Source organism: Chrysoperla carnea, chromosome X (genome assembly GCF_905475395.1).
Source record: "Chrysoperla carnea chromosome X, inChrCarn1.1, whole genome shotgun sequence".
NCBI classification, from domain to species: Eukaryota; Metazoa; Arthropoda; class Insecta; order Neuroptera; family Chrysopidae; genus Chrysoperla; species Chrysoperla carnea.
The window spans coordinates 25,040,974-25,067,543 of NC_058342.1; the positions used below are offsets into that span (position 1 = coordinate 25,040,974).

General features: G+C 29.5%; 1 protein-coding gene across 12 annotated transcripts in view; it reads right to left on the minus strand.

The window, feature by feature from the left end:
* Positions 1 to 11,726, minus strand: part of LOC123302519 (ELAV-like protein 2) — a 58,243-nt gene extending 46,517 nt beyond the window's left edge. For all 12 annotated transcript variants that reach the window (XM_044885486.1, XM_044885485.1, XM_044885481.1 and 9 more), the window contains exon 1: positions 11,452 to 11,726. In XM_044885486.1, the coding sequence (XP_044741421.1) occupies positions 11,452 to 11,653 (202 nt within the window). In that variant the 5' untranslated portion in view covers positions 11,654 to 11,726. The remainder of the gene's footprint in view (positions 1 to 11,451) is intronic.
* Positions 11,727 to 26,570: the final 14,844 nt, after the last annotated feature.

Consider the following 26,570-nt stretch of genomic DNA (forward strand, 5'->3'; position numbering starts at 1 on the left):
ATATTCTATAATTACAAAAGTTATTTAATACTTCTTAAATACTCCTAAATGAAGTAAAATCGTTTCTGCACTTTGTCAATTACTTTCTTTGTAAAAATAATAGAATAAACATAAAAAACTTTCTCTTTCGTAACGAAATTTTTCTAACACGACTGACGCCATTAATGCCGGTAGAAGTGTTGCCATTTATGGATTAGAACACATTAGGGAATATGTTTTAACTCTACTCGAACTGCATTTACATTTGGGGAGTAGAAATACAGTAAAAAACATAAAAAAATTACTTAATTCTAATATCAAATTTTTAAAACTTTTTTGTATTGATATATATCATAAAAAATCATTTGATATATATCGGATATATATCACGATATATATTCACTGATATATATCCTCGAACCCTGTTTTTAATATTAATCAAGGATAATTATTCTAAAAATAGTCTTATGGTGTTTAAGTGTTGGAAAATTGCAAAAATAGTTGGAAAAGTGTTTCATGGGACGTATTACCATGTAGACACATACAAGAAACACTCGTATCGTTGTAACTCGCGCTCAATTCCTCAACAAAAAGTTCCTCCAGGCGAACACTAATATTCTCTAAAAAGAATTCTAAAAACGATACCCAAATTTGTGTACGGACCATTAAAACAAAAAAACAAATTTAAACTGACTTAATTTGTTCTTTTTGCATTGGTGTACTACACTTGAGTTATAAGTAAAAAAAGGATAGTGTTATTACAATGTTATAAAGCTATTTTTTTTACTTACACTCAGTTCAAGTATTGTATGTACACTAAAGTACAAAAAGAACCTTTGACATATAAAAAGGTAAGAAACCTTAGGTATACAAGTTATAATTCATAATAAGCTTTTACCGTGTTTTTAACTTAATTATCCGATAAATTAACAACAACTAAATGTTGGTAGCACTGAAATTCAATAATAATCGGAAATTAAAATAATGGTTAGGAGAGAGAGAAGAATCGAACACAATCTATTTCTTTTTATACCATGTATATGAAATATACCAAGGTATACTAAGTTTAGACTCAAGTTTGTTACGCTTAAAAATAATGATGCTATGAACAAAATTTTGGTATAGATGTTATATAAAATCACCTAATTAGTCCATTTCCGCTTGTCTGTCTGTCTGTCTGTCTGTCATCACGATTACTCAAAAACGAAAAGAGATATCAATCTAAAATTTTTATAGCGTGCTAAGGACGTAAAAGTGAGGTCGAGTTCGTAAATGAGCAACAAAGTTCAATTGGGTCTCCGTAGGACCCATCTTGTAAACTGTTAGAGATAGAATTCCGTGCAGAAAGTGTCAACTTTCGTCCCGCAACAAATTGGCCACTTTCTGCGTCTGTCGGGGAGTACTTAGTATACACACCACGAGAGCAAGGAAAGAATGTTTCATATTAGATCATTTTATTGACTATGAGTGTACGTCCGATGTTAATTTAGTTTATTTAATTGTAAAATTCATATTCAAGAAATTAGGAAAGTGGCGTTCTAGCTCACACCTCAAGGATTCTGTATTACAATTAATAAACTTTTAAGAAATTTGTTCACCAACTAGACAGAAAATTTTCATTTTAAGTCCAATTGAAACTTCAAATAAAACGTTAATTGTAAAATTCATATTCCAGAAATTAGGAAAGTGGGGTTCTAGCTCACATCTCAAGGGTTCTGTATTACAATAAATAAATTTTTTTACCAAACAGACAGAAAATTTCCAATTTATGCAAATTTGAGATTAAGAAATTCAAATAAAACGTTTCAGTGGAAACCCACTACTGCACCAAAAAAAGTCATAGTAGAAACGGTTTCATTTCCAGAAAACTCACCAATTTTTCACAATAATCACATAGAACTCATTTTCGCAATGGTCAATTTCTTAAGTAAAAATGATTTGACGTTGAATAAAAAGAAATAAAATAAGTTTATACCATAAATTTTACGAAAATTATCAAAATATTTTACTTCGAAAATAAATAAAAAATTCGTTTTTTTGTTTAGACCTTTTGGGTTTATAACTTCATAAATTTCTAGATTTCATTCGAGATTCACGAAGCCAGTTTTTTCTAACCCAGAATAGCCAGTAAGCTATTCCATTCATTATCTATTCTGGCTTAAAAAATGGCCTCGAATACTCCAGGTGATACCTATAGAAAAACTACATTGTATTTCTAATCTGACGAATTTATCTAAGTTATCCGAAAAAATTAACCAAGAATCAAATAGATTTGTTTTTTGTCTTTTAGTATTAACGTGAACCACCCCCCCCCTTATATTGGAGGTCACACGAAGACCAAAATGGCGGTCATCACCTTGAAATCACCGTTCGTTAAAGTTATATTACGCCATCGAATAGCTTAGAAGCCAAGCAAGAAAAGGGTTCTTTACTACTACTGGCTGGAAGGTTGCGGGTTCGAATCCAGGCAGCGGCAGTGTCAAGAAAAAAGCGGTAAATTGATCACACTGTCGTCGTTTGGATAAGAACGAAGTAAACGACTCCACCCACATCATACAATTAATTGTATATTCGAATAAAGATTAACAAATGAATAAAGAATAAAAATAATGATGTGAGTGGCCTCTTGTTATAGACATGATCTGAGAAACGGAGGTTATTATTATTATATTACGCCATTTTCGAGACAACCTAAAAAAATATCTACATCTGTTGTTCGAAGAATTTTTCCGAATATTTCAAATTTATATTTTAAAAATTCGATCATGATAAATTTTCGAACAGTAAAAATATTTCGAAGTTATTTGAATTTTGATTCTTGATTAATATTAACGGGTTAATTGTACAGAAAAAAATTAAAAAAAATTTTAATACAACAATTCGAGAAAAAATTATAATTTTCTAATAAAAAAAAATACATTTTCAAATTATATTGTACATATTAAGTGTCCGTCATTTTTACTTATCATTGACATCAAAACATGAATAGACCCGAAAACAATATTTTTGGAAGCTAAGATTCCAGCCGAGTCCACAATACTTTCGAAAAACAAACTTCTATGAGAAACCTTTTTGTTAATTTGTACAAAAATCTAAAAAACAAAAATTATTCTCATAAAAATATCATCAACTTTAGTGCGAAACATTTTTTTTCGAAAACCCAATGAATTCGGCACAAATTTAAAATGAAATTCGTCACTTCAAAAGAAAACATTTCCGGTTCCATGCTTTTATGTAGCAAATAAGCTCCTAAATTTACGGAATCTTATTCGAATACATTTATTGGGATTCAAACCTTGGACAACCACCAGATTGCAAGAAGTCAAAGGACCAAATCCCAATAAAATATATTAATTTAACCGATGTAACAAAATTATTAAGCAATGAGAGAATTCCACGAAATATATTTTTTCCCCATTGTTGTATTAAAAATATTCAAAATAAAATAAACAGAACAAAAAAAATTGTACTCCCAAGTTTTGTGCCCAACATAAATTTTTCCATAAATCTACAAAACCCTTGGAGTTATATTAAAAAAAAAAAAAAATACTACAAAAAAAAAAATTAAAAATGTGGCTAATTTTTATCTCTGTCGTCGATACACATTATATCACAGTCAAAATAAATAAAATCCAAAAATATCTTACTCACATAAACAATGACGCAGTCGGAATTATTAAATAGGTGAACAAATATACAGAATGTTCGATTTACATCTAGGCATATAAATATCACGAGTATGACAGAATACATGCGTTAAGCATTACATCTAAATGATGAGGTATTATATAATAATAATAATGGGGTTTAACCTCCGTTTCTCTGACATATACGCCTATAACAGAGGCCACCTACATCATTATTTGTTAATCTTTATTTATTTAATTGCAAACATATTTACAATTACATTTTGATGTGGGTGGAGTCGGTTGCTTCGTTCTTATCCAAGCGACGACAATGTGATCAATTCTGCATTCCCATTAATTATAAATTGTTTACACTGCCGCTGCCTGGATTCGAACCCGCAACATAAGTCTAAATGGACATACAGGGAAAGACAAACGCCTTAGACCGCTCGGCCATTTAGGCTCTAGTGTTGAAGATTCGATGTGCGTTGAGATAGTTATAAGACGCTTGGAGAGTGGGAGTTTCTTAGTTGAATAGATGAACTATACAACAGATAAGCCACGATACAAGTCACTTTAACAATTTCATATAATACCTATAATACCTCTTACTTAGATGCATTGCTTAACGAATGTTCTCTGTCATACTAGTGATATTTATATGCCTCGATGTAAATCGAACATTCTGTATACCGAGTGTCCCACCAAATAATTATAACGAATAAAAATAAATTATTTTATATCGCTATCATATTAGGAAAGTAAAATTTACTTTACCTGAAGAGTAAAAATTTGCATATGCTCAGGAAAAAAAAGGTGATTTCGAAAAAATCTACAATTTTGCACGTTTTTCCACAATTTTTCGACAATTTACTCGAAAACTATGCACTTTAGAGAAAAAAAAGGTCACTTAAAAGTTATCGAGCGTAAAATTTCCGATCAATTTGTAAATGGAAACTTTTTCTTATCTTTAATATTTACTGAAATATCTACATCAATGTACTAAAATTTTTCCATGTTTTTGATGGGTTTTTTTAATTTTCCATAGAGAAAAAATTGCTACCGATCTGTATACTTTGATTGTTCCCCATCCTTTTGCAGTTTTCAGAAAAATCGATGTTTTAAATACAATTTTCTGCGTTTTTTCGCATTTTTCAAAGCTGTTGAAAATTTTATGCTGTTCAACCTTGAATTGAATTGTTTTTTTTCAGTAAAATGTGTAGTTTTTGAATAAATTATAAAAAAAACTGGAGAAAAACGCGGAAAATTTTTATTTAAATATCGAAGAAATTTAAGGTTAACAATTTTTGTCAGAAGAATTGTTTCTCTAAAATAGTTAAGCAATTTTTTGGCCTCTTTGAAATTAGAAAGGTTTTGAAAAAATTGTAAATTGAAAGAAAATGACTGTTTTCGGGGCAACAGAGGAAGAGATATTCCCGTTCTTTCCGAAAGACGTCCTTTAATAAGATCCAGAGTTTATCAGGCGAAAATCTGGGCTTTTTTTAATAGTTATCAAATGTTTTTTAAATAGTTATCAATTTTTTAAACTAAGAAAGCCTTTTTTAGATTTTCTGTAAAACTTACCGTTTTCGTTAATTTCACCGTTTCCTAGATAGTCATAATTTTATGTTTGGAAAAACTCCAAAAAGGATCCTTTTAGAGTTTTTCCAAAGAATAAATTATTATTATCTTGGACGAAACTTTACTCAATAATTACAACCTTCATGTCAAAAAAGTCCCTTCCCGTAAGTAGTACGACAGATTTGTTAATAACCACACAAACAAACAAAAAAAATACAAAGACTTTTACATTTATAATATTAGTATAGATAAGAAAAAAAATAATCGTTTACACGGAAAAAACACATTTTTCATTTTCTTAAAGAAATTTTAAAAGAAAATACGAACAATTTCCAATAGCTAGAGTAATATTAAGAAATTCATAAAGTTTATAAAAACACCAGGTCATTGAAAATATTTAAAAAAAAATCTTTTTATAATAATTTTCAAATTTGTTCACTCAAAAACTGCATGGATACTATTTTTTCCTTCTCAAAATCTCAAAAATGCAATTGATATTGTAAAATTTACAAAAACCAAATAAAGTAAGTATTTGAATGCCAAAAAAGTTCCTCTTGCCTCTCTTTCAGGAGCTTATACTTTCAGGATGTTAGAAAATAGCTCATATCTTGAGAACGAAAAATAAGGATGTTAAAAGAGCAAACTAGTTAAATCAAAATTTTCGCCTTATTAGCTCAGTTGGTTAAGGCGTAACCAATTCCGTCCGCGGTATGCTTAGGATAGCGGGTTCTATTACCGCCGTCGCAACAAAATTAATTTAATCTATAGTTGTGATGGGCTGGTGTAGTGCATGGTGTATGCATGAAGGAGGTGCACCCAACCTCTGAAATTGAGAAGCTGATAAATGAAATTATGAGCGGAAAGGTGGTAAAACACATATATGTTTTCCTTGCTGTCCTTCGTGGACAGCCAATATAGCCTAACCTAACCTCTTTCGGGAGCATACAAAATCGCTCATATCTTGAGATCGAAAAATCATACGGCTATGAAACGTACATCGAATTGGACGGAGAAAATAAAGGATGTTAAAAGAACAAATCAATTTATACCAAATTTATTCCAACTTAGATAGCAAATAAAATCTACTCAAAATTTTATTTTTCATACTCAACATATATTTTTTGTCGAGTATATTTCCACATGACAAAAAAAATTTTTCATGTACATGAGGTAAAATTGATTATTTGGCAAATACCCAAAATTACGTCATCACATGATTTAAAAACTTACATGTGCGTGTTTAGTTACAAACATTAAATATCCGCCCGCGTCGCGAACGCGTCGTTTTGTACTTTAGCACACAATACATCATACATTTTATAAAATGTTGTATAGCGTGCAACACGCATGCGTACACCACTACCGTTATTACTTATTAATTTTTCAAATATAATTTACTTAACAATTAGAAGGAATTAACAAATTATGTTAAATTATCTTCCAATAAACAAGAAATTATTTATCTCTCGTTTTTAAGAGTAGACCTAACAAGTGAAAACAAACAATTGACTGAGTTAATTGTTGAAATATCATGTATAGAAACTATTGAATATCAGTGCTTGCTATCATTTTTGTTATCAGAAGAGTTTAAAAAACCAGCCACAATTTATTGGGTTATCGAAAATTTCGAAAGTATTGCCTCAAAAACACTTAAATTAAAAAAAAAAATGGCTGTATTTATTTATGGGGTCTACAAATTAAACATTTTGACTGAAAATTCGAGATCACCGACCCCAAAAACCCCCTTATACGTCATTAAAAGTCTTCACTTGCAAGCAAATTTTGCAAGATTTCATTTTGAGATTTTTTTCAGACCCCCGAAAGGGAGGGGGAGGAGCAAAAAGGAGTATATTAATAAAAATATCTTAAATTTCGGGATATTTCAGAATTTTGACCTTTTAAAAATCTTTTCAAAGTTTTCTTATTTACTTTACGATATAAATCCCTTTGACCCAATGGCGTGGGGGTTAAAACTAAAAAATTCCGCTTGAAACCGGCTTTAATAAGGATAATTTTCTGAAGCCAACGCAAAAACCGCAAGTCAATGCACCCAGCAAAAACAATTTTTTTATTAAAAATTAAAATATTCCTAAAAAATCATTAAGTTGATTTTTCCACCCTCATCTTTATGTATCCCGATATTCCATATTTAAAGTCCCCACAAAAAGGGTTCTGGTCGTTAAAAAAAGTTCAAACGTTCAGTAATTCTTTTTTAGTAAATAATTAATCCATTTTAATGATAATTATTAGGGTACAAGGCCTCTGAGTGGAACCTTCTAAGGAATTTTCATGCATCCCTATATTCCATACTTAAAGTCCCTACAAAAAGGGTTGTGGTCGTTAAAAAAAGTTTAAACGTTCAGGAATTCTTTTTTAGTAAATAATTAATCCATTTTAATGAAAATTGTTAGGGTACAAGGCTTATAAATGACTTTACACGAATTTTTAAAATTGTCTGCTAGCTTCAGTTTTCCTTAGTTAGAGTCCCTATGAATGAGATTATCACCACTTTAGAGACTTGAACCTTTTTAAAATTTAATATTATTTTAGTATAAACTTTATACAAATTATTATTTTCAATTATATTTGAGTTTTTCAAATTTTTAATGATGTACAGGGAGTTTTGTATATTCTTGAGAGGAGAATAAATTTGTCTGCTAGAATTGTCTGCTAGCTTCCGTTCAGTTCCAGGAGCAACGGATAAATTGAAAATCAGATAAGAAGCCAAATGCCACTAATTATACATTCAATGTGCATAACCGGAACCCCCTTCGCTAAATCGCCCTTAATTTTGATATCATATTCCCAAATCGATAACATATGTAAATATATGCGTTATTTCAAAAAGCACTTTAATGTTCGTGTCAAAGTTTAACAAAAGGCCACATGCAATTCCAAAATTGAACTACTTTGACCCGTAAATGTTAAATACAAATTCCTAGAATAGATTCGTTGATTATTTGTTTATAATTTCATCAGCACGCCAAACAACATACGCGGCGACACTTCTTGTTTTGTTAAAAATACACAATATTTGCAACCCTTTTATAAAAGGATTTTGAAAAAATATTTAAAAAAATATTTCTTTTTATATCATGTATATGAAATATACCAAGGTATACTAAGTTTAGTCCTAAGTTTGTAACGCTTAAAAATATTGATGCTATGAACAAAATTTTGGTATAGGTGTTCATAAAATCTCATAATTAGTCAATTTCCGCTTGTCTGTCTTTCGTCTGTCCGTCTGTCATCGCGATAACTCAAAAACTAAAAGAGATATCAAGCTGAAATTTTTATAGCGTGCTTAGGACGTAAAAAATGAAGTCGAGTTCGTAAATGAACATCAACTGGGTCTTGAATCTGTAGGACCAACTTTGTAAACCTTTAGAGGTAGAACAAAAGTTTAAATGTAAGAAATGTTCCTCATTAAAAAATAAACAACTTTTGTTTGTAACATTTTTTTGTAAAAATAAATCAGATGCAAATTTTATAGTATGTATTATATGGGAATATCAGTTATGAATTTGTAGCTATCTAAGAGTGGATATCTAACTTTACTTACTTGACGTCAAAACACAAACGATTTCGTCATCAACACTGTCTATACATGGTATTTCAGCAATGAACTCGGTCAATAGTTTGTTTTAACTTGTTTCTTTAAGAATGTACATATAAACAAATAAAAAATATGTATTTTTTACGAAAAGCAAGAAAGCAATTTTTAAATATCTGGCGTAGTTTTCAAAATATTGAAAATTGAAAATTTTCTTTAATTATTCAGCATTCGATATTTCAAAAACCAAGGCAGATATTGAAAAATTTTATTCTTATCTTTCCGTCTACATTCATGAAGTTATAATAAAATTCATAATCAAAATTGAAAATAAGATAAAAATAATTTCAACCCTCAATCTACCCTACTCGTACATCCCTTATATAGAGTCTTGTTTTTTTTTCTTTTCTATGTCATTGCAAATATATTTACTCAATTAAAAATAATTTTTTTTTCGTGTGTAAAATTATCAAAAACTTACAAAATATGCCGTTTTTTAAGATTAATGTTTTTTTTTATCGATTTTCAATGATTTTTTCTTAAAAACTTGCATGCATATCTAAGCTGAAATTTTAACCACATATTCGTTAAGTAAAAATCTACCTGTAAACAAATTTTGAGCCTTTAAATCAAATATTGCTGTCATACTCATCCATCCTTAAAATTCCCGAAAAAATTCATAAAATAAAGGGCCTATAATTTGATGAACACGAGAGAAGCCCTAACAAATAATGGATATATTATTAAGTTTATGATCGAATCTATGTCGTTAAAAACACAACAAATAAATTTTGGCAAAGGAAACTTTTTAGGCATTTTACTAATTTGACACATTCGTATCAAATTTTAAAAATTACTGACCGTAATAAATTTCTTGTTTGAATATAATCATTCACGAAATAAATGAAAACATAATAAATTTTGCCAATATTTTTAACTGTTCTTCGCTTAAATCATAAGTTAATTAGACATCACATATACGCATGCGCGTAGAAATATACACATATACATATATATAACACATACTGTAATTAATATATTAAAATAATTATTTGAAATTTATTGCTACCAAAATATGATTAAAATCTCTAATTTATAATTAAAATATATTCAAGTTTTGATATTCAAATTGCTACCAAAATTTACTACCAAATATATTTTTTTGTTTAACAAATTTTACTTCTTTGCTACCAAAAATTGTATCATCTTCGTAACTTTTTTTTTTTTTTTGAACGTACAGTGTTCAGAATTTTTCTACGATCATCTCGATATATTTTTTTTCAAGTATGTTACAAATTTTTGAAGCTATTACGTCCATCAAGGAAAAATTTTATCTTATGAATTTAATCAACCCCGTACCTATATTAATATATTAATTGATACCTCCCTAAGTGTCTTTGTATTGGTGAAATAATTTGATAAATATGTATTATTTTTTTGTTTTCTTTATAAACAAACACAACAAAATATTTTTTTAGTATTCGCTACCAATAAAATCAATTATTTTTTTATTATTCACCTACTGATTTAATGAATTTGACAAGTCTCTGAATTCATAAATCTTACTATTTTTCCCATAGCTACATCTCCCGAATCAGGCCTCAGATCGAAATTTGGTAAAGAGCTTTTCTATTTGTCTTGATAAGCTCAATTTTCTGGTATAATTTTCTGCTATCAATAACAGAACACCTTGTATATAAGTTTTATAAGAAAACTGTTTTTATTTTTACTTAATAATAATAAGTTACAGACAGTTTGAAAAGAACTTTTCAAAAGAGAAACGAAAACGACCGACAAAAAAACGTTCGTAAAATATCGTGATCATAATGTCAATTAATAATTGTATTAGTACAGTATATGCTATTCAATTAACATTATTACGTCACAACGATGTTTTACAAACATTTTTTTTTTGTCGAGCGTTTTCGTTTCTCTTTTGAAAGTTCTTTTAAAACTGTAACTTTAAAATTATCAAGTAAAAATAAAAAATAAAAACAGTTTTCTTATAAAACTTATATACAAGGTGTTCCGTTATTGAGAGCAGAAAATTATACCAGAAAATTAAGCTTATCAAGATAAATGGAAAAGCTCGTTACTAAATTTCGATCTGAGGCCTGATTCGGGAGATGTGGCTATGGGAAAAATAGTAAGACCATTATATTTGTATCAAAAAAAAATGTGGTTCAAAATCCTAATTATGTCCATTAAGGTAAAATTTTATCTTATGCATAATTGGGCTCAAGAATTACTTTTATTAAATTTCAATTAATTTAAAATAAAAAAGATGGTAACATTATTTTTTAGATAAGTTTGATAAATATCTCAAAATAATTAATTTTAAATTTTTCAAATTTTTTTGTTAATAAAAGTTAATAAACAAGTTTTTTATCTGTTTTTGCCCAAATTTTTTATAGCAAAATAAAATATATGGAGATGATCTTAAAAAATTAACACGATACATCCAAAAAAAAAAAAAACAGGGAACTTTCAGAAACCAAAGTTAAATAAATGGTGGTGTTACGAATAGAAAGTGCTACCAAAAAATAAGATTAACATTTAATTTTCATATTTAAAAAAAAAAAAAAAAACGAGCTACCAAAATAAAAATTAAAGACATTTAACAGAAAAAAAATTGCCATTTTTAAAAAGAAAATACTATTCTATGATCATGCAAGAAAATTTTGGGGTTGGAAAACACGAAACACCACTTACCGGTAACTTTATCACGAATTAATTTACAACTTTCAACTTCACCAATACTTGAGAATAACGAACGAATTTCTTCTTGGGTCATTGTTTGTGGTAAATAATTTACAATTAAATTTGTTTTTGATTCTTCCTGTCCGCCACTTTGGCCAGATCCGGAACCATTTTGTTGTCCCACAACGCCGGAATCCAAACCGTTTGACATCATTTTGAGAATGTGCGTTTTTTTCTCTTGCTTGCTTTTAATTGTAATTTTTAATAATTTATATTAAATTTCTTTATGTACAATTATATATTTATAATTTTTCGATTTGTCTTTTTTCAAAAAACAAATCGATTTTTGTTAATTAATGAAATAATTTTTTTAATTAATTATAAAAATTTTTTATAAGCGTCGTTTAAGAATTTTTTTTTAAATTAAATCAAACAGCAACTATTTTAAAATTATCTATTCGTAATTGTTGCCGCTTTCGTCGGGTGAGGTAAAATCTGTAACAAAGAAAATTTTCGGATTAATAAAATTACTTCAAGAGTGGATTCAGAAAATATTATTGATGGGACAATATAAAGCTTTAACCTCGAAAAAAAAGATATTACTTTGACAAAAATTCTTTTTACAAAACCATAACAAATTGTTCCTTCGAAATTTAATGACAAACTTGTTACATAGGATTATTTTGATCCAAAAAAAAGCAAAAATGAGGTTCATTTATTTTTTTAGATATCGCTAAAATCCTGTACGAAAAGTTTTTGTTTCAGAACTATTCAGAAGATATCTCAAAAAATATTTATCTACTAATCAAATGAGTTTGAATTGTATGTTTTTAAGTTCTAATTATTCTAAATTATCCAAAGATACGAAAATTTGGTTGACTTGGGGATTGAACGTAATCAGTTTCTAAGATACCAATTGAAAAAATTGGTCCGGTTAATATATCAAAAATGATTCGTTCAATCATCAAAAGGACCCAATTTATGTATTTTTCGGGCCAAAATAATTTGAAGGTTTTTTGCAATTTTCTTAAGGTCTTTGAAAAGATCAAGAATTTTGCAAAAAAAAATTTCGGAATTTGATGAAACTTGGTAAATATTGTATTAAAACCCTCGTGTAACGAGTTTGGCCCGATTTTATAATAAATTTCCCGAAAACTACTCAACTAGGCGACGAGAAACCGTTTACCCTGAGCACCAGATACCTCTGAAACCAATTCTGTCACAGTATTCGTGTTCACCGACCCCAGAAACACTCGTGTAACAAGTTTCAAATCATTTAATGAGTAATTTAAGAAATATCTTCCAAAATCTTGTAAGAAACACTTCTTTTTCGAAGCAATTCTAGAGGTATTTCGAAAAATACTCATCTAAGTTCTTTTAATCGTCAAATGAACTGAATTTGTATATGTTGGGAGTCCTACTGATTTTAAATAATTTATAGACATGATAATCTGGTTAATTTTGCAATTAACCCAAAAGCTGCTGATATGAAATAACCCCCATCCCCTTCGACATCTTTAAGAGCGCGAATTTTTTAGACTTTGGTTTGAACGGTATAAGCTATATGAATTTTTTAATTTATTTTCAATATTGGATCATGGTATTTTTATTTTAAAGTAATTTTATATCAATGATTCATTGTCTAAAATTTAAAAAAAATCATAGTGATATCCTATACCGTTTTGTTTAACAATATATGCAAGTTTTTATAAAAATATTTAGTTATATTTAAATTATTTGATCAAAAACTTATTCTATCCAACATGTATTATGTAACTAGGTAAATAAAAAATAATTCTAAATACTAAATAGAAGTTTTCGCCACAAAATAATCGAATATTACACAACTCATTCACAACAATAATAATTGATACTAATTATCTAATTTTAATAACTAACGGTTGGTAAGGACTCGTCAACTGTTGACGTAATTCTATCGATTGTTTATTATATATAAAATAACATTGGTTTTGTTTACCAGACCCTTTTATATTGCGCACATGTGAAAAGCACTTCGAATCGAAGGACAGATTCGAAAAACAACCCCGCTGGACTGTGTGTACGTAATAATATTTAATCTATGATTAAAAATTAATTAATTATTGTTGAATGATGCAGTACTGATTAGATTTATTTCAAATATTCGTTAAATAATATAAACTAATAATAATATAGTTAACTAGCTAGACCCGGGATTTGCCTCCTGTAGTTATCGTAACCCGTGGCTACCTTATACCAGTGGCTAAAAACACAACAACAAATTTCGTAGAAAAAATTAAAAGTTCTTATATTAATATTGGGAGAATTCTCCCAATATTAAATGGGAAATTGATTGGTTGCCTGGTTGGGTCAATAATAATCGGGGCATCTTGTTCAGATGCTGTGGGTGCCTGTTCGGGCTCACGTACCCTGATTTACTTCAATTTGTCCGGTCAGCTGCCTGGTCGGGTAAAAAAAATATTGAATTACGTATAATTAATAACTAAAAGTGCCTGGGTTGGTTGATATAATATGGATCTCTATTTGCTACCCAGTTACTTTCCTGACTGGGTTCATAGTGATCGGGGTTACTATATTTAGCCACGGTGGGTGCCCGATCAAATTTATGCACTCGGGTTAACGATATTTTGCCGGGTTGGTTGCCTGGTTGGGTCAATAGTACCAGGGAACATGTATTAAAGTAGTAATTATATGTCTAGAGTATTAGGATAGCAGCAGGACACTGGTTGGGCGACAGACATGTTGAACGCCTAGGCCTGGCAGTGTATCACACTACAACAGGAGCTGTCACAGTGGTGAGAAAGAGACAATGTCTCATCTTCTCTGTCACTGCCCAGCTCTTGCCATCAGAAGATGGACTTACATAAGTCTTCCTCCCTTTGACGACCACTCCTGCTGTTCTTAAACAACTCCAAATGGTTCATGGAATAGTGGCCGGAGATGGGCCAACCTTTTTTCGGTATCACAACGGACCCTATTCGTTGTGTGCGTAGTCATGGCAGGGACAATAAAATCGATGCCAGCGCTTCCAGTGAAAAATTTTGGCGATAAAGGAGACTGTAATGACTAATTTGTAGTTCTTTACATGTTAATGTAGTAGAAATGTCAAATTGAAATGATTGAAAAACACTAATTAATTAAACTTAATGCATTAAAAATTGTGAAAATAAGAAATCAAATTGCACAAATATTATTTTTCAAATGTAAATTATCATAATTATTTATTTAAATTTGTGAGACAATAATATTAAATTGTCAATGTAAGTCATAAATGCAATCCATACAATTATATATGCATCCATACAATTCTATAATTAAAGTAGTGTATCGTTACCATGGAAACGCCTCCAATAAAACTCACGCACGGTGCGAATGATCTAAGAGTGTCCCACCCCAGAACATCCGCTCGAACCTAACCTAACCTAGGATAGTATCTGTAAAAACTAACATGTTTGCCTAATATACTTATTATTTAAATTTATGTTATTTTTTCATTCAAATTATTTGTCTAGTTTTTTTTTTTAAGCGGTACATTTTTAGACCGTGAGTATATTTTTCGTCAAACCTAGACATAATAAGCTTGAAAATGAGGGACGAATTTATCATGGAATTTGATAAAGAAACATGCAAAATAAGGGTAGGACAGAAAAAAACTTGCTAGAGTAATAATACATAAGATTATTTTCAAGTGAAATCAAATGTTAATTAGTCGTAATAACCTATTGTTATACCATGTATATGAAATATGCAAGGTATACTAAGTTTAGTCTCAAGTTTGTAACGCTTAAAAATATTGATTCTATGAAAAAAAATTTTTTAAAGGTGTTCATAAAATCACCTAATTAGTCCATTTCCGATAGTCGGTCCGTCTGTACGTCTGTTCGTCAACACGATAACTCAAAAACGAAAAGAGATATCAAGATGAATTTTTTTATAGCGTGTTCAGGACATAAAAAGTGAGGTCGAGTTCGTAAATGAGCAACATAAGTCAATTGGATCTTGGGTCCGTAAGACACATTTTGTAAACCGTTAAAGATAGAACAAAAGTTTAAATGTAAAAAATGTTTCTTATAAAAAAATAAACAACTTTTGTTTCGAACATTTTTTCGTGAACATCACTGTTTACCCGTGAGAGCGCAAAATAAGCGCAAATTATATAGTTTGTATTACATGGGAATATCAGTTAAGTGTGACATGTATGTATGTATGCCTGGCTATCTTTCTTTACTGATATGACGTTAAAAAAAGGAACGATTGCGTAATCAACTCTGTCTTTACATGGTATTTCAACAATGAACTCAGTTAATTGTTTGTTTTCACTTGTTTATACTAAAAAAAATATTGTTAACCTTGATAATTTCGTATACATGAAAAAATTTCTGTGATTTTCTGGCATATAGGATGACATCTATTGTTTAATTAATAATTACTAAATGTCATTTACTGACATTTTTTGTTTATATTTGAAAATATAATAAAATAAAATTTTCCAGTCTGGTGATTTATAAATAATCCTGCCTATATTGCCATTCATAATGCATATTTAATGTCTAGGAATTAGGTGACATAAATCCATCAATTGATTCCCTTAATTAAATTTATCAAATCAATTGAATAATTTAAAAAAGTTCGAATACATAAAATATGAACTATAAATATAACAAAATTAAAAAAAAAAAAAAACCAGACCAATTTATCGGGTACGGAATCCTAAGCTTGCACTTCAAACATATCTAAGAAGATTCTCCATTATATTACTGTTTTCCAAACTGAACCGATTTTGAAGATCATCGCCAATTATTTAATTTTTTCGAGTACGGAACCCTAAACTCACACTTGAAACATAGCTAGAACACTCCCCATTTAATTATCTTTCAAACGAAACCAAAAAAATTAAAATCGGTTCGTCCGTTTAGGCGCTACGATGCCACCCCTTTTTTTTTGGTTCGGCGGTTAAAAATGGTTACCAGCAAAAGAGCGCAATCAACATTTTAATAGGAGAGATTAGTAAATATTTTGCTACACATACCGAAGATTAACAGGGTGTAAAAAGCCAAAGAAACAAAATCATACTTTGGCGGGAGTGCATTTAAAAAAAAAAAATAAATAAAAATTTCAAGACAAATTTAATTTATGAACTTTATAGATTTTTGTCTTAATACTTAGCATTCCGTATCATTTTTTAAGATAAATGCCAAGGCTGTTTCATCTGATTATTAATAGTGTACTGCTTAGAATTAACAAACATTAAAAAAAATTGTTTTTTTAATTTTGTTGCGCTATACAAGTTGTCCTGTGACTCGATGGACATAGCTTAGATGCGTATTCTTTAGGCAATTTTAAGTCGAAAATGCCTCATATATTTTTGTTCAAACACCAATAGTTAAGCGATTATATGCACTATTATGTCCCCAAAGATAATCAACCTATTCGTGAAAAAATCTGGTAGGCCATGCAATTGTTTTTATGGTGATCTTTGATTTTTATTATTAAATTGTAATTTTAAGATTAATTTTAATTTAATCAAAAAATGTACCGATATATACTTTATTTACGGATATTTTGAGGGAAATGCAAGAGCGTCAGTACGGTAATGTCAGCGGCGGTTTCCTGATCGAATAATTCCTAATAAAGAAGTATTCTTAAGAAGCAGAAAAAGGTAATTTTCCTAAAACTAATGCAAAACCGTACAGCAACATGACCGAAAATAGTTCCTCTGGTAATGTAGGAAAAAAATTTTTTAATTAATAAATCGTTAAACTACTTTTACAATGTCTTTACTTTATTGGTAACATTTAATAGTGCCCATAGCTCCTTAAATATTGGGTTTTGGAAAAAAGTTTATAAGACACTTTCGACTTAAAATTATCCAAAGAATCCGTTCTTAAGTTATGTCCATCTAGTCACGGGACACCCTGTATATTGACTTAGAATAATGAAATCATTATATAAAATTTTTCAGTTTCCACAGAACCCTTGCTATGTCCGTAAATAAGTGTTTTTTGAATCCTTTAACTAATCTGCTATTTCAAGGTTAGCAATGCATCCTTTAAAAAAAAAATAATAATAATTTTTGAATCTTGAATTGTGTAAGATACACAAAATTCAATACAAATAAACACACTATTAATCGCATTTATTCGGTAAGTGGAGAGTATGAAGTCGATGAGTATTTAAAAAAAAATTTATATATACCGGTTTGGTTGGTCTGTCTGCATGTCTGCAATGCCGACTAACCAAATAGTGATTATTGGCTACGCGTTCTTATGTATACCTTGCCCCTCAACAACGAAACCTGTTTCAATATCATTTTTTGAAATTGATCGTGAAATTCTTTTTTTATTTTCTTGTACAAAAAAAAAATTTAATAGATTTTTGTAAAGAATTTTTTACCTGCATGTACACACCTTAATGGAGTACACGCGTAGAAATAATTTTATTAAAAAACCTTTCTATGAATTAAGGTATTATAGCAATCTCAAGCTTCATAGTTAACTCCTTTTTTTTTTTAATTTATTTAAAAAAACTAACTCGATATCCGCCTGCCTCACTGGGCTTAAAAATAAAAACCACCGCTTTATAGCCTCCACATCTCTTGATCTCAGTTATACCCCTTCCATAACACTTGAAAAGATTGTTTTACGAAGCTAAAAGATCTGCATAGTTTTCAATTTTTTAAATTGTAAAATAGTAAAATTTATTGAGTATATTAGAAAAGGTGCCTCTGAATTGTTTGACATTTAATATTTTAAATTTTTACAGAAACCTTTAATTTATGGTTCTCATAGATCTGCTCTATCTATAATCATCATTTTGAACCATAAATTAAAGATTTCTGTTAAAATTTAAAATAGTAAATGTCAGATTAAATTTAATTTTTTTCTTTTTTTATATATCTTTATAAATTATAGCTCATGTGTTATTCTGATGTATGAGCTATATTGCTGTACAGTTTCATTAAAAACCATTCGCTAGTTTTTACGTAAAAGCGTAACAAACAAACAAACATCCTTACTTTCACATTTATAATATATTGGGATCTTCGTTTTCTTTATTAAGGACTATTCCAAAAAAAAATGAGTGTATGCAAATATTTGAGACTTACGTTTCAAAATTTTGAAGGTGGATTCTGTTAGAACTTTGATGCCTAAAGGTTTAGAGAAAGCCATTCATTTCATCACTTGTATTTCATGAAAAAACTAGTACCGCTTGTTATAATTTTCTTTATAGGAAAATTAGTTTTCCAATTTAATATTAAGAAAATTAGCCTTGTTACATAATCAAGTATACCTTTCAAAACACTTCAAAATGTTAAAAACTGTTATCTACTTTTTTCGAATTACGAATTTTTCAGATTTTTCCACCTATCTAAAGTTTTTTTAAATATTTTTTTTAAGTCCTTTAGAAATTGTGAGAATTTCTCTCATCACGAGAGTAACGGTATAAGCAAAAAAGTATTAACTTCGGACATTTTCGAGCTCATTCGTGTACTTTCGTTAGTTTAATATAAATCGTACTCAGTAAATTAAACAATATGCAATAAAAATATGGTGAAATTAGTTAAAATGAATTAAATTTTAAAGATTATTTCTCTGCTCTAATATTTTTACCCTCAAACATCGTTCAAAAATCATGTAATCAAACTATTGAGCTCCCGTAGGTACCGTAATTCATGACTACCCTGTACCCGTGGCTAAACACCAACAAACTACAAATTTCATAGAAAAATGGTGGAAAAAGTTCTTAAATGAATATTAGGAGAACATGTATTAAAAATAGTAAATCATGTTCGCCTAATAAACTTTAAATTTAATAATTTACTAAGCGGTAGAATTTGATTATGTAATAAGGAAGATACGATAATATAAGGACAGAAAAAAACTTGCTGGAGTGATAAAGTTATGTAGTGGGTATGATTTACAAAGTTAAAGAATATTTAACGCGCGAAATATTTGAGGCATGTGCAGAGCATGTAAACAAATCTTTCATCATGCGACTAAAAGATTATCGAACGATTGACACGAGTGCTGACAGGTTAAAAATTTTCAATAACTTGAACTTTGACATTTTTCACATATTGATATGATTGAAAATATCAGCATACCGAAGTTACTGGAGTATTTTTTACAAAATTTTTGGTTTGTTTAATTTTGAAATAAATAGGATCTTTGGGTCACTGTTATTCGATTCATTTGACTTCGGTATTAATTAAGAGTGTGTACAACGGGAGGACTTGTGAATATTTTTGATGTCAAGGATTTAATAATAATAAAAAAAAAAAAAGTGAAAACAAGCAATTGACTGAGTTAATTGTTGAAATACCATGTATAGACTGTGTTTATTACACTATCACATTACACATACAACATGTCGCACATACATAACTAATATTCCCATATAATACACACAAATTATATAATTTGCGCCTAATTTGCGCTCTCACGGGTAAACAGTGATGTTTACGAAAAAATGTTCGAAACAAAAGTTGTTTTTTTTTTATAAGGAACATTTTAAACTTTTGTTCTATCTCTAACGGTTTACAAAATGGATCCTACGGACCCAAGACCCAATTGACCTATGTTGCTCATTTACGAACTCGACCTCACTTTTTACGTCCTGAGTACGTTTGATATCTTTTTTCGTTTTTGAGTTACCGTGTTGGCAGACAGACGGACGGACAGACAACCGGAAATGGACTAACTAGATGATTTTATAAACACCTAAACCAAAATTTTGTTCGTAGCATCAATATTTTAAAGCGTTACAAACTTGGGACTAAACTTAGTTTACCTTGGTATATTTCATATACATGGTATAAAAATATCTTGCGAGTTACTCAATCGCTTAAGAAGAGTTCGTTCATTTAATTTTTTGACAAGTGTCAATGCCATAAACAAATGATCATACCTTTTTTTTTATATTATTTGAAAATGAAATGTAATTGTTCAATTTAATCTTTTTTTGTTGTTGTAACATTGGCCTAAATTTTAACTGCTGTAACTACTTTCGATTTTCAAAAAGTATAAGTGTTATTTTGAATTCAAAACAAAAATGAAAAAAAGATGTATCCAATTTTTATTATCCTATTGTACACTAAGCAAAAGTGACAAAAGTAAGTGAAAATAAACAATTGACTGAGTTAATTGTGATTTTGAACCAATTTTTTTTTTTTTTTAAATGGAAAGATTATATATCAGTTTTTATTTTACAAGCTTTTATTTAGTTTTATCTGTTTGTAATCAAATTTTGCAAATCAAATTTGATCCACTTCCCGGTTTTCGATTGAACTGAAATTTTGCATGCACATTTAGTTTGGATGACAATGCATGGTAAGGTTGTGGCGTCCTGATTTTCCCATCGCTTCCACCATATTTAATATATATACATTTTTATTAGTCTTAAGGATGTATGAGCATGGTAGTGGGGGCACAAATTTAAAAATAGATATTTTCAATTTTGATGATAAATTTATATTATTACTTGACGATATAAGACGAAAAGTAAGAATAACATTTTTCGATATCTGGCTTAATTTTCAAAATATCGAAAATTGAAAATTTTGTTTAATTATTTAGCTTTCGATATTTCGAAAACCAAGACACATATCGAAAAATTTTATTCTTACTTTTCGTCTACATTCATGAAGTTATAACAAAATTCATCATCAAGGTTGAAAATAAGATAAAAATAATTTCAACCCTTAATCTATCCTGCTCTTACATCCCTTATATGGATGTAGACACTTGGTTTTTTTTTATTTTCTATATCATTGCTAATATGTTTACTTTCTAATAGAAAGTTTTTTTTTTATTTTAATTTGTTTTCATTCGTTTCAAGTGAAAATTATCAAAAACTTTCAAAAGATATCGTTTTTTTAGCTTTCTCCATAAGAGCAATGTATTTTTATATCGATTTTCAATGATATTTTTCTTGAAAAATTTGGTAGGATATATATCTAAGCTGAAATTTTAACCACATATTCTTTGAGTAAGTCTACCTATAAACAAATTTTGAACTTTTAAATCAATTATTGTTGCTATGCTCATCGCATCGCTATATATTATAAATGTGAAAGTCAGCATGTTCGTTTGTTTGTCTGTTACGCTTTCACGTGAAAACCAGCGAATGGTTTTTAATGAAACTCTACAGCAATATAGCTCATACTTCAGAATAACACATGAGCTATAATTTATAAAGATATAGATTTTAAAAAAAAATTAATTTAATCTGACATTTACTATTTTAAATTTTTAGAGAAATCTTTAATTTATGGTTCAAAATTATGATCACAGATAGAGCAGAATGATCATCATTTTGAATCATAAATTAACGATTTCTGTAAAAATTTAAAACAGTAAATGTCACATTCATGGCCACCTTTTCTGATATTCGTTGTGTGCGTAGTCATGGTAGGGACAATAAAATCGATGCCAGCGCTTCCAGTGAACAATTTTTTCGTTAAAGGGGGCTGTTATTACTAATTTGCAGTTCTTTACATGTTAATGTTATAGAAAATGTCAAATTAAATTTATTGAAAAACACGAATTAATTAAACTTAATGCATTAAAAATTGTGAAAATAAGAAATCAAATTGCACAAATATTGTTTTTCAAATTTAAATTATCATAATTATTTATTTAAATTTGTGAGACAATAATATTAAATTTTCAATGTAAGTCTTAAATGCAATCCATACAATTATATATGCATCCATACAATTCTATAATTAAAGTAGTGTATCGTTACCATGGAAACGAAACTCACGCACGGAGCGAATACTTAATGAATTATGACTATTTTACAATTTAAAAAATTGCAAGTGTTATGGAAGGGATATAAGAGAGATAAAGAGAGGTGGAGGCTATAAAGCAGTGGTTGTTACTTTTAAGCCAAGCGGGCGGGTATCAAGCTAGTACAACCATAATTCATCAAGTTATAACAAAATTCTTCATCAAAGATAAAAATGCTTTTCATACTATGAAATTACAAATTAATATCTACATAAGCTCTCTATGAGATGCTGTCTGAACATAGAGGTATAAAAGTCAATTTGAATTCAAACCTATTGTTCATCCCTATATTATATAACAATAATAATGTCTGGACCACAATAATCATTGAACAGAATAGAAAAAAAAAAAAATGAAATAAATCAAATAAAATGCGACAAACGTGTCTAACGGTACACCCTCGGGTATAAAAATTCTAAACAAATGTATCCAAAAACTGGCTGCTTGCTTGAAGCGCTACCCAATATATTGAAAATATAATCTTTGTTGTTACTGGGTTTCATCATAATCAGGTTTAAACAATACTATAGAGAATTCATGGGGAATATATGTTCTTTTTGGTACAATAGTGTCTACAGAGTATTCGCACATGTACAGAGTGATCAGATAAGAGTTACACACTTTTAAATTGGAATCAAAACGAAACAGTGTCGAAAAATTGAAAGTAGTTCGACTATTTGAGCAAATATCTTTTGGATTGTGATTTTTAACACAGGATCTTATAGAAGAACTCACAAAAATTGTTAATTGTACAATAATTAAGCTTCAAAAAAGTTTTCATCATGACGAAAATTTATCAAAGATTCTGTTTATGCAACAAAAAAATATTACCGTACAGCGCTTTCCAAAAAGAACACATAAAAAAAACTTTGGTTTTTGATTGTGGAACCTATAATCTAGGTAAAAAACTATCTTTGTATCAACTTTCATCAAAATTCGTCTAGCTGTTTTTTGCATGGTTGCATTGAAAAAAAATTCTGAATATCAACCGATATGAGGTTGTCTCAACCTCGTCGCGAGAGCAAATATGGACAATGGGCCACGAATATGATACAACTACCGTACGGAGTTGAGTGGTGAAGTTGACACAATCGCATGAGTTGTTTGTATGAAAGTAATATAATGGCTAACAAATTTCAAAAATTGGCAACATAGTTTTAACGAATCTTTTTTTAATTGGTTCTACCACGTATAAATATTATAACAAAATAGTGATGTGATTGGCATAATCGCATGAGTAGATTGGAACAATTTAGGTTATGTTAAAAAAAATGGTTTTAGTCGGACTTGAGCGACCTGCGATCAGCGACCTATGGATTTTTATTGATTTTAGTGTCCTTAATACACCGCTGTACCAACTGAGCTACCGATGGTTGTTATATAATTATAAAAATATGTTTAAGTTTATGCATAAGTTTATTTCAAACTCTCTGTAAATTAGTAACAATAATCTTCATGAAATTGAGACAACCGCATATCACATATTTAAAGCAAGCACAAAGCAATGTTCATTTAATTTATCGATTCACTTTATTTACACGATCATATATTCCAATTAAGTACAATTTTATTTTCCATCAATAAAATTCATGACTTTAAACTAAAATCAATCTCTTTCATAGAAGTAATAATTTTGTTTATTTAACTTCAGTGATTTTGTATCAATGAATTCATATTTTAAATTCAATCCCATTCTATTGTAAGTACAGATATTTAGCTGTACTTGTTCCAATCAATAGGAAATTGTTTGAAAGTATTTTAATTTCAAAAAAGCCTGTTGGGTGAAGGAACCTCGCTCAGTAACAGAGCCGAAGATATCTTGAAACTAAACAGAGCTGATATTAGAGTCATCGTAGAGTTACTCACATTGCATGATACCCTGAACAAGTTCCAACATCAGATTGGAAAAAGACAATCTCCCGTGTGTGACAGATGCAGAGGAAATTCAGAAGAAACATCGATCCACTTTCTCTGTTACTGCCCGGCGCTCATACAGCAGCGAAGGAAATGGTTTGGTCCGGCCATAGTCGAACCAGAAAAAATTACTAAACTCAGCGCTAGGCAAATCCTGGGTTTCAGTACATCAGTTGGTTATAATAGCCACTGAAAAGCGTAGCGGGGATAGAGTACAAGGGTCTATTTGGCTAGGTGCTCTGAACCATTGCTTCGAGGCGCGATGCTCGAGCATGGCCCGCTAACCTCCATACCCATACCAATTTTAATTTCAATATGAAACGGCCAACTTCGGGCTGAAGTTGTCATTATTTTAAATTTTTTTTTCAGGTTACATAACAAATATCCAAACATAGAAACTTTCACATTTATAATATTAGAATTATAAATGTATAAACCCAATTTGATCACCCTATAAAAAAATATAAATTTATTACACTGCAATGGCACTACCCTAATTTACTAAAATTAACAGTGTACTACACCGAAGAGTAGACAAAAACAGTCTTTTAGTTACGTATACATTTTTTTAATATGTATGGTAAGAGGGAGAACGCAGAGGATAGATTATTTTGCATTTATCGTGCGGTTCCCCCTCTCGCGTTCATTTATAATTTATTTAACGAAATTAAAACACACCCCTTGATATCAGAATCTTATCGATTCATAACACATATAATATAACGAGACTTATGTTTTTACATTAACTCTTACTTCCATTACTAAAATACATTCTATTTTAATAATGCACGTGAAATGATTTAAGGACGCACACACAGGGTTGTCTCTAACAGATGTAGTATACAAACACAAAAAATCATGATCCGCGCGGTGTTGACAAATTCGAAATTGAGTCAATAGAGTTATGATTCACACAAGTCTGTTTCAGAATCAAAGTAACTATGTAGCTTCTTTTAAACCAACTCCGTGAAGGAATTGAAGTTAAGTTTTAGATGGAGTTGAGTCCTTTTTTGAATTGGATCAATGAATTTAATTTTGATAGAACAAGGACGCACAGAGTTGTCTCTAACAGATGTAGTATACAAACACAAAAAATCATGATCCGCGCAGAGTTGACAAATTCTAGATTGAATCAATAGAGTTATGATTCATACAAGTCTGTCAGAATCAAAGTAACTATGTAGCTTCTTTTTAAATCAACTCCGTGAAGGAATTGAAGTTAAGTTTTAGATGGAGTTGAGTCCTTTTTTGAATTGGATCAATGAATTTAATTTTGATAGAACAAGAACGCGCAGAGTTGTCTCTAACAGATGTAGTATACAAACACAAAAAATCATGATCCGCGCAGAGTTGACAAATTCGAGATTGAGTCAATAGAGTTATGATTCACACAAGTCTGTCAGAATCAAAGTAACTATGTAGCTTCTTTTAAACCAACTCCGTGAAGGAATTGAAGGTAAGTTTTAGATGGAGTTGAGTCCTTTTTTGAATTGGATCAATGAAATTAATTTTGATACAACAAAATAAATAGTACACTGAATAAATCTTTAATAATTGACCTGGAACTTTTTACAAACCAAACAATTTGTTTTAAAATTTATTTTTACGAGTTATTGTTTGAAACATATTATCAAGGAACATAAACAAAAATTTTTTGATTTAAAATAAGTCAAATTACAGTAATTCCTGCAGGATAATTGACTTATAATATTGACTTGTATAGAGAAATATATAAAATACAGTAGAATCTCGATAACTTAAACCTCGGTAACATAAAAACCTCTGTTACTTCAAAAAATACTATGTTCCCTTCCCACCAGAGCCCAAAACCTCTATAACTTAAAATACGCAACCTCTATAACTTAAATAAATAATCTCTGTATAGGCCCTCAGTAACTACATAGAAACATGTACATACCTCTATATTAACCTTTACCTAACATAGACCCTTGATAACTTAAAACCTCTATAACTTAAAATATTTTGTGTTTCCCTTGGACTTTAACTTATCGAGATTCTACTGTATATAGGAATAGGAATTGGTTAGGATTGGTTAGAATGATTTAAACAACCCGCTACTAAATTATGTATAAACACCAAGTATAAGTAGGATATAATCGGGATTTTTAGAAAAGAGTTCGAAATTTAGAGAAAAAAATAACCGAATTATTGTAACTCTCAAATGTGACATGTTCCTATATGTTTAAAATATATATCAATGGATAAGCAGTTATAGTTAGTTAATACATCGATACAGCCACACAAATAGGTCAGGATCCGTTTAATAAACAAAATTTATCTGTTTTACAATAAATCAATTGTAAAATATAATCAAAGAAATGAAATGAGTTGGAATTCAAATCGAATCGAATTTACGTCAAATACTTTTGCTTCTAAGTCAAAGCTATCAACGGTTGAATAAACAAA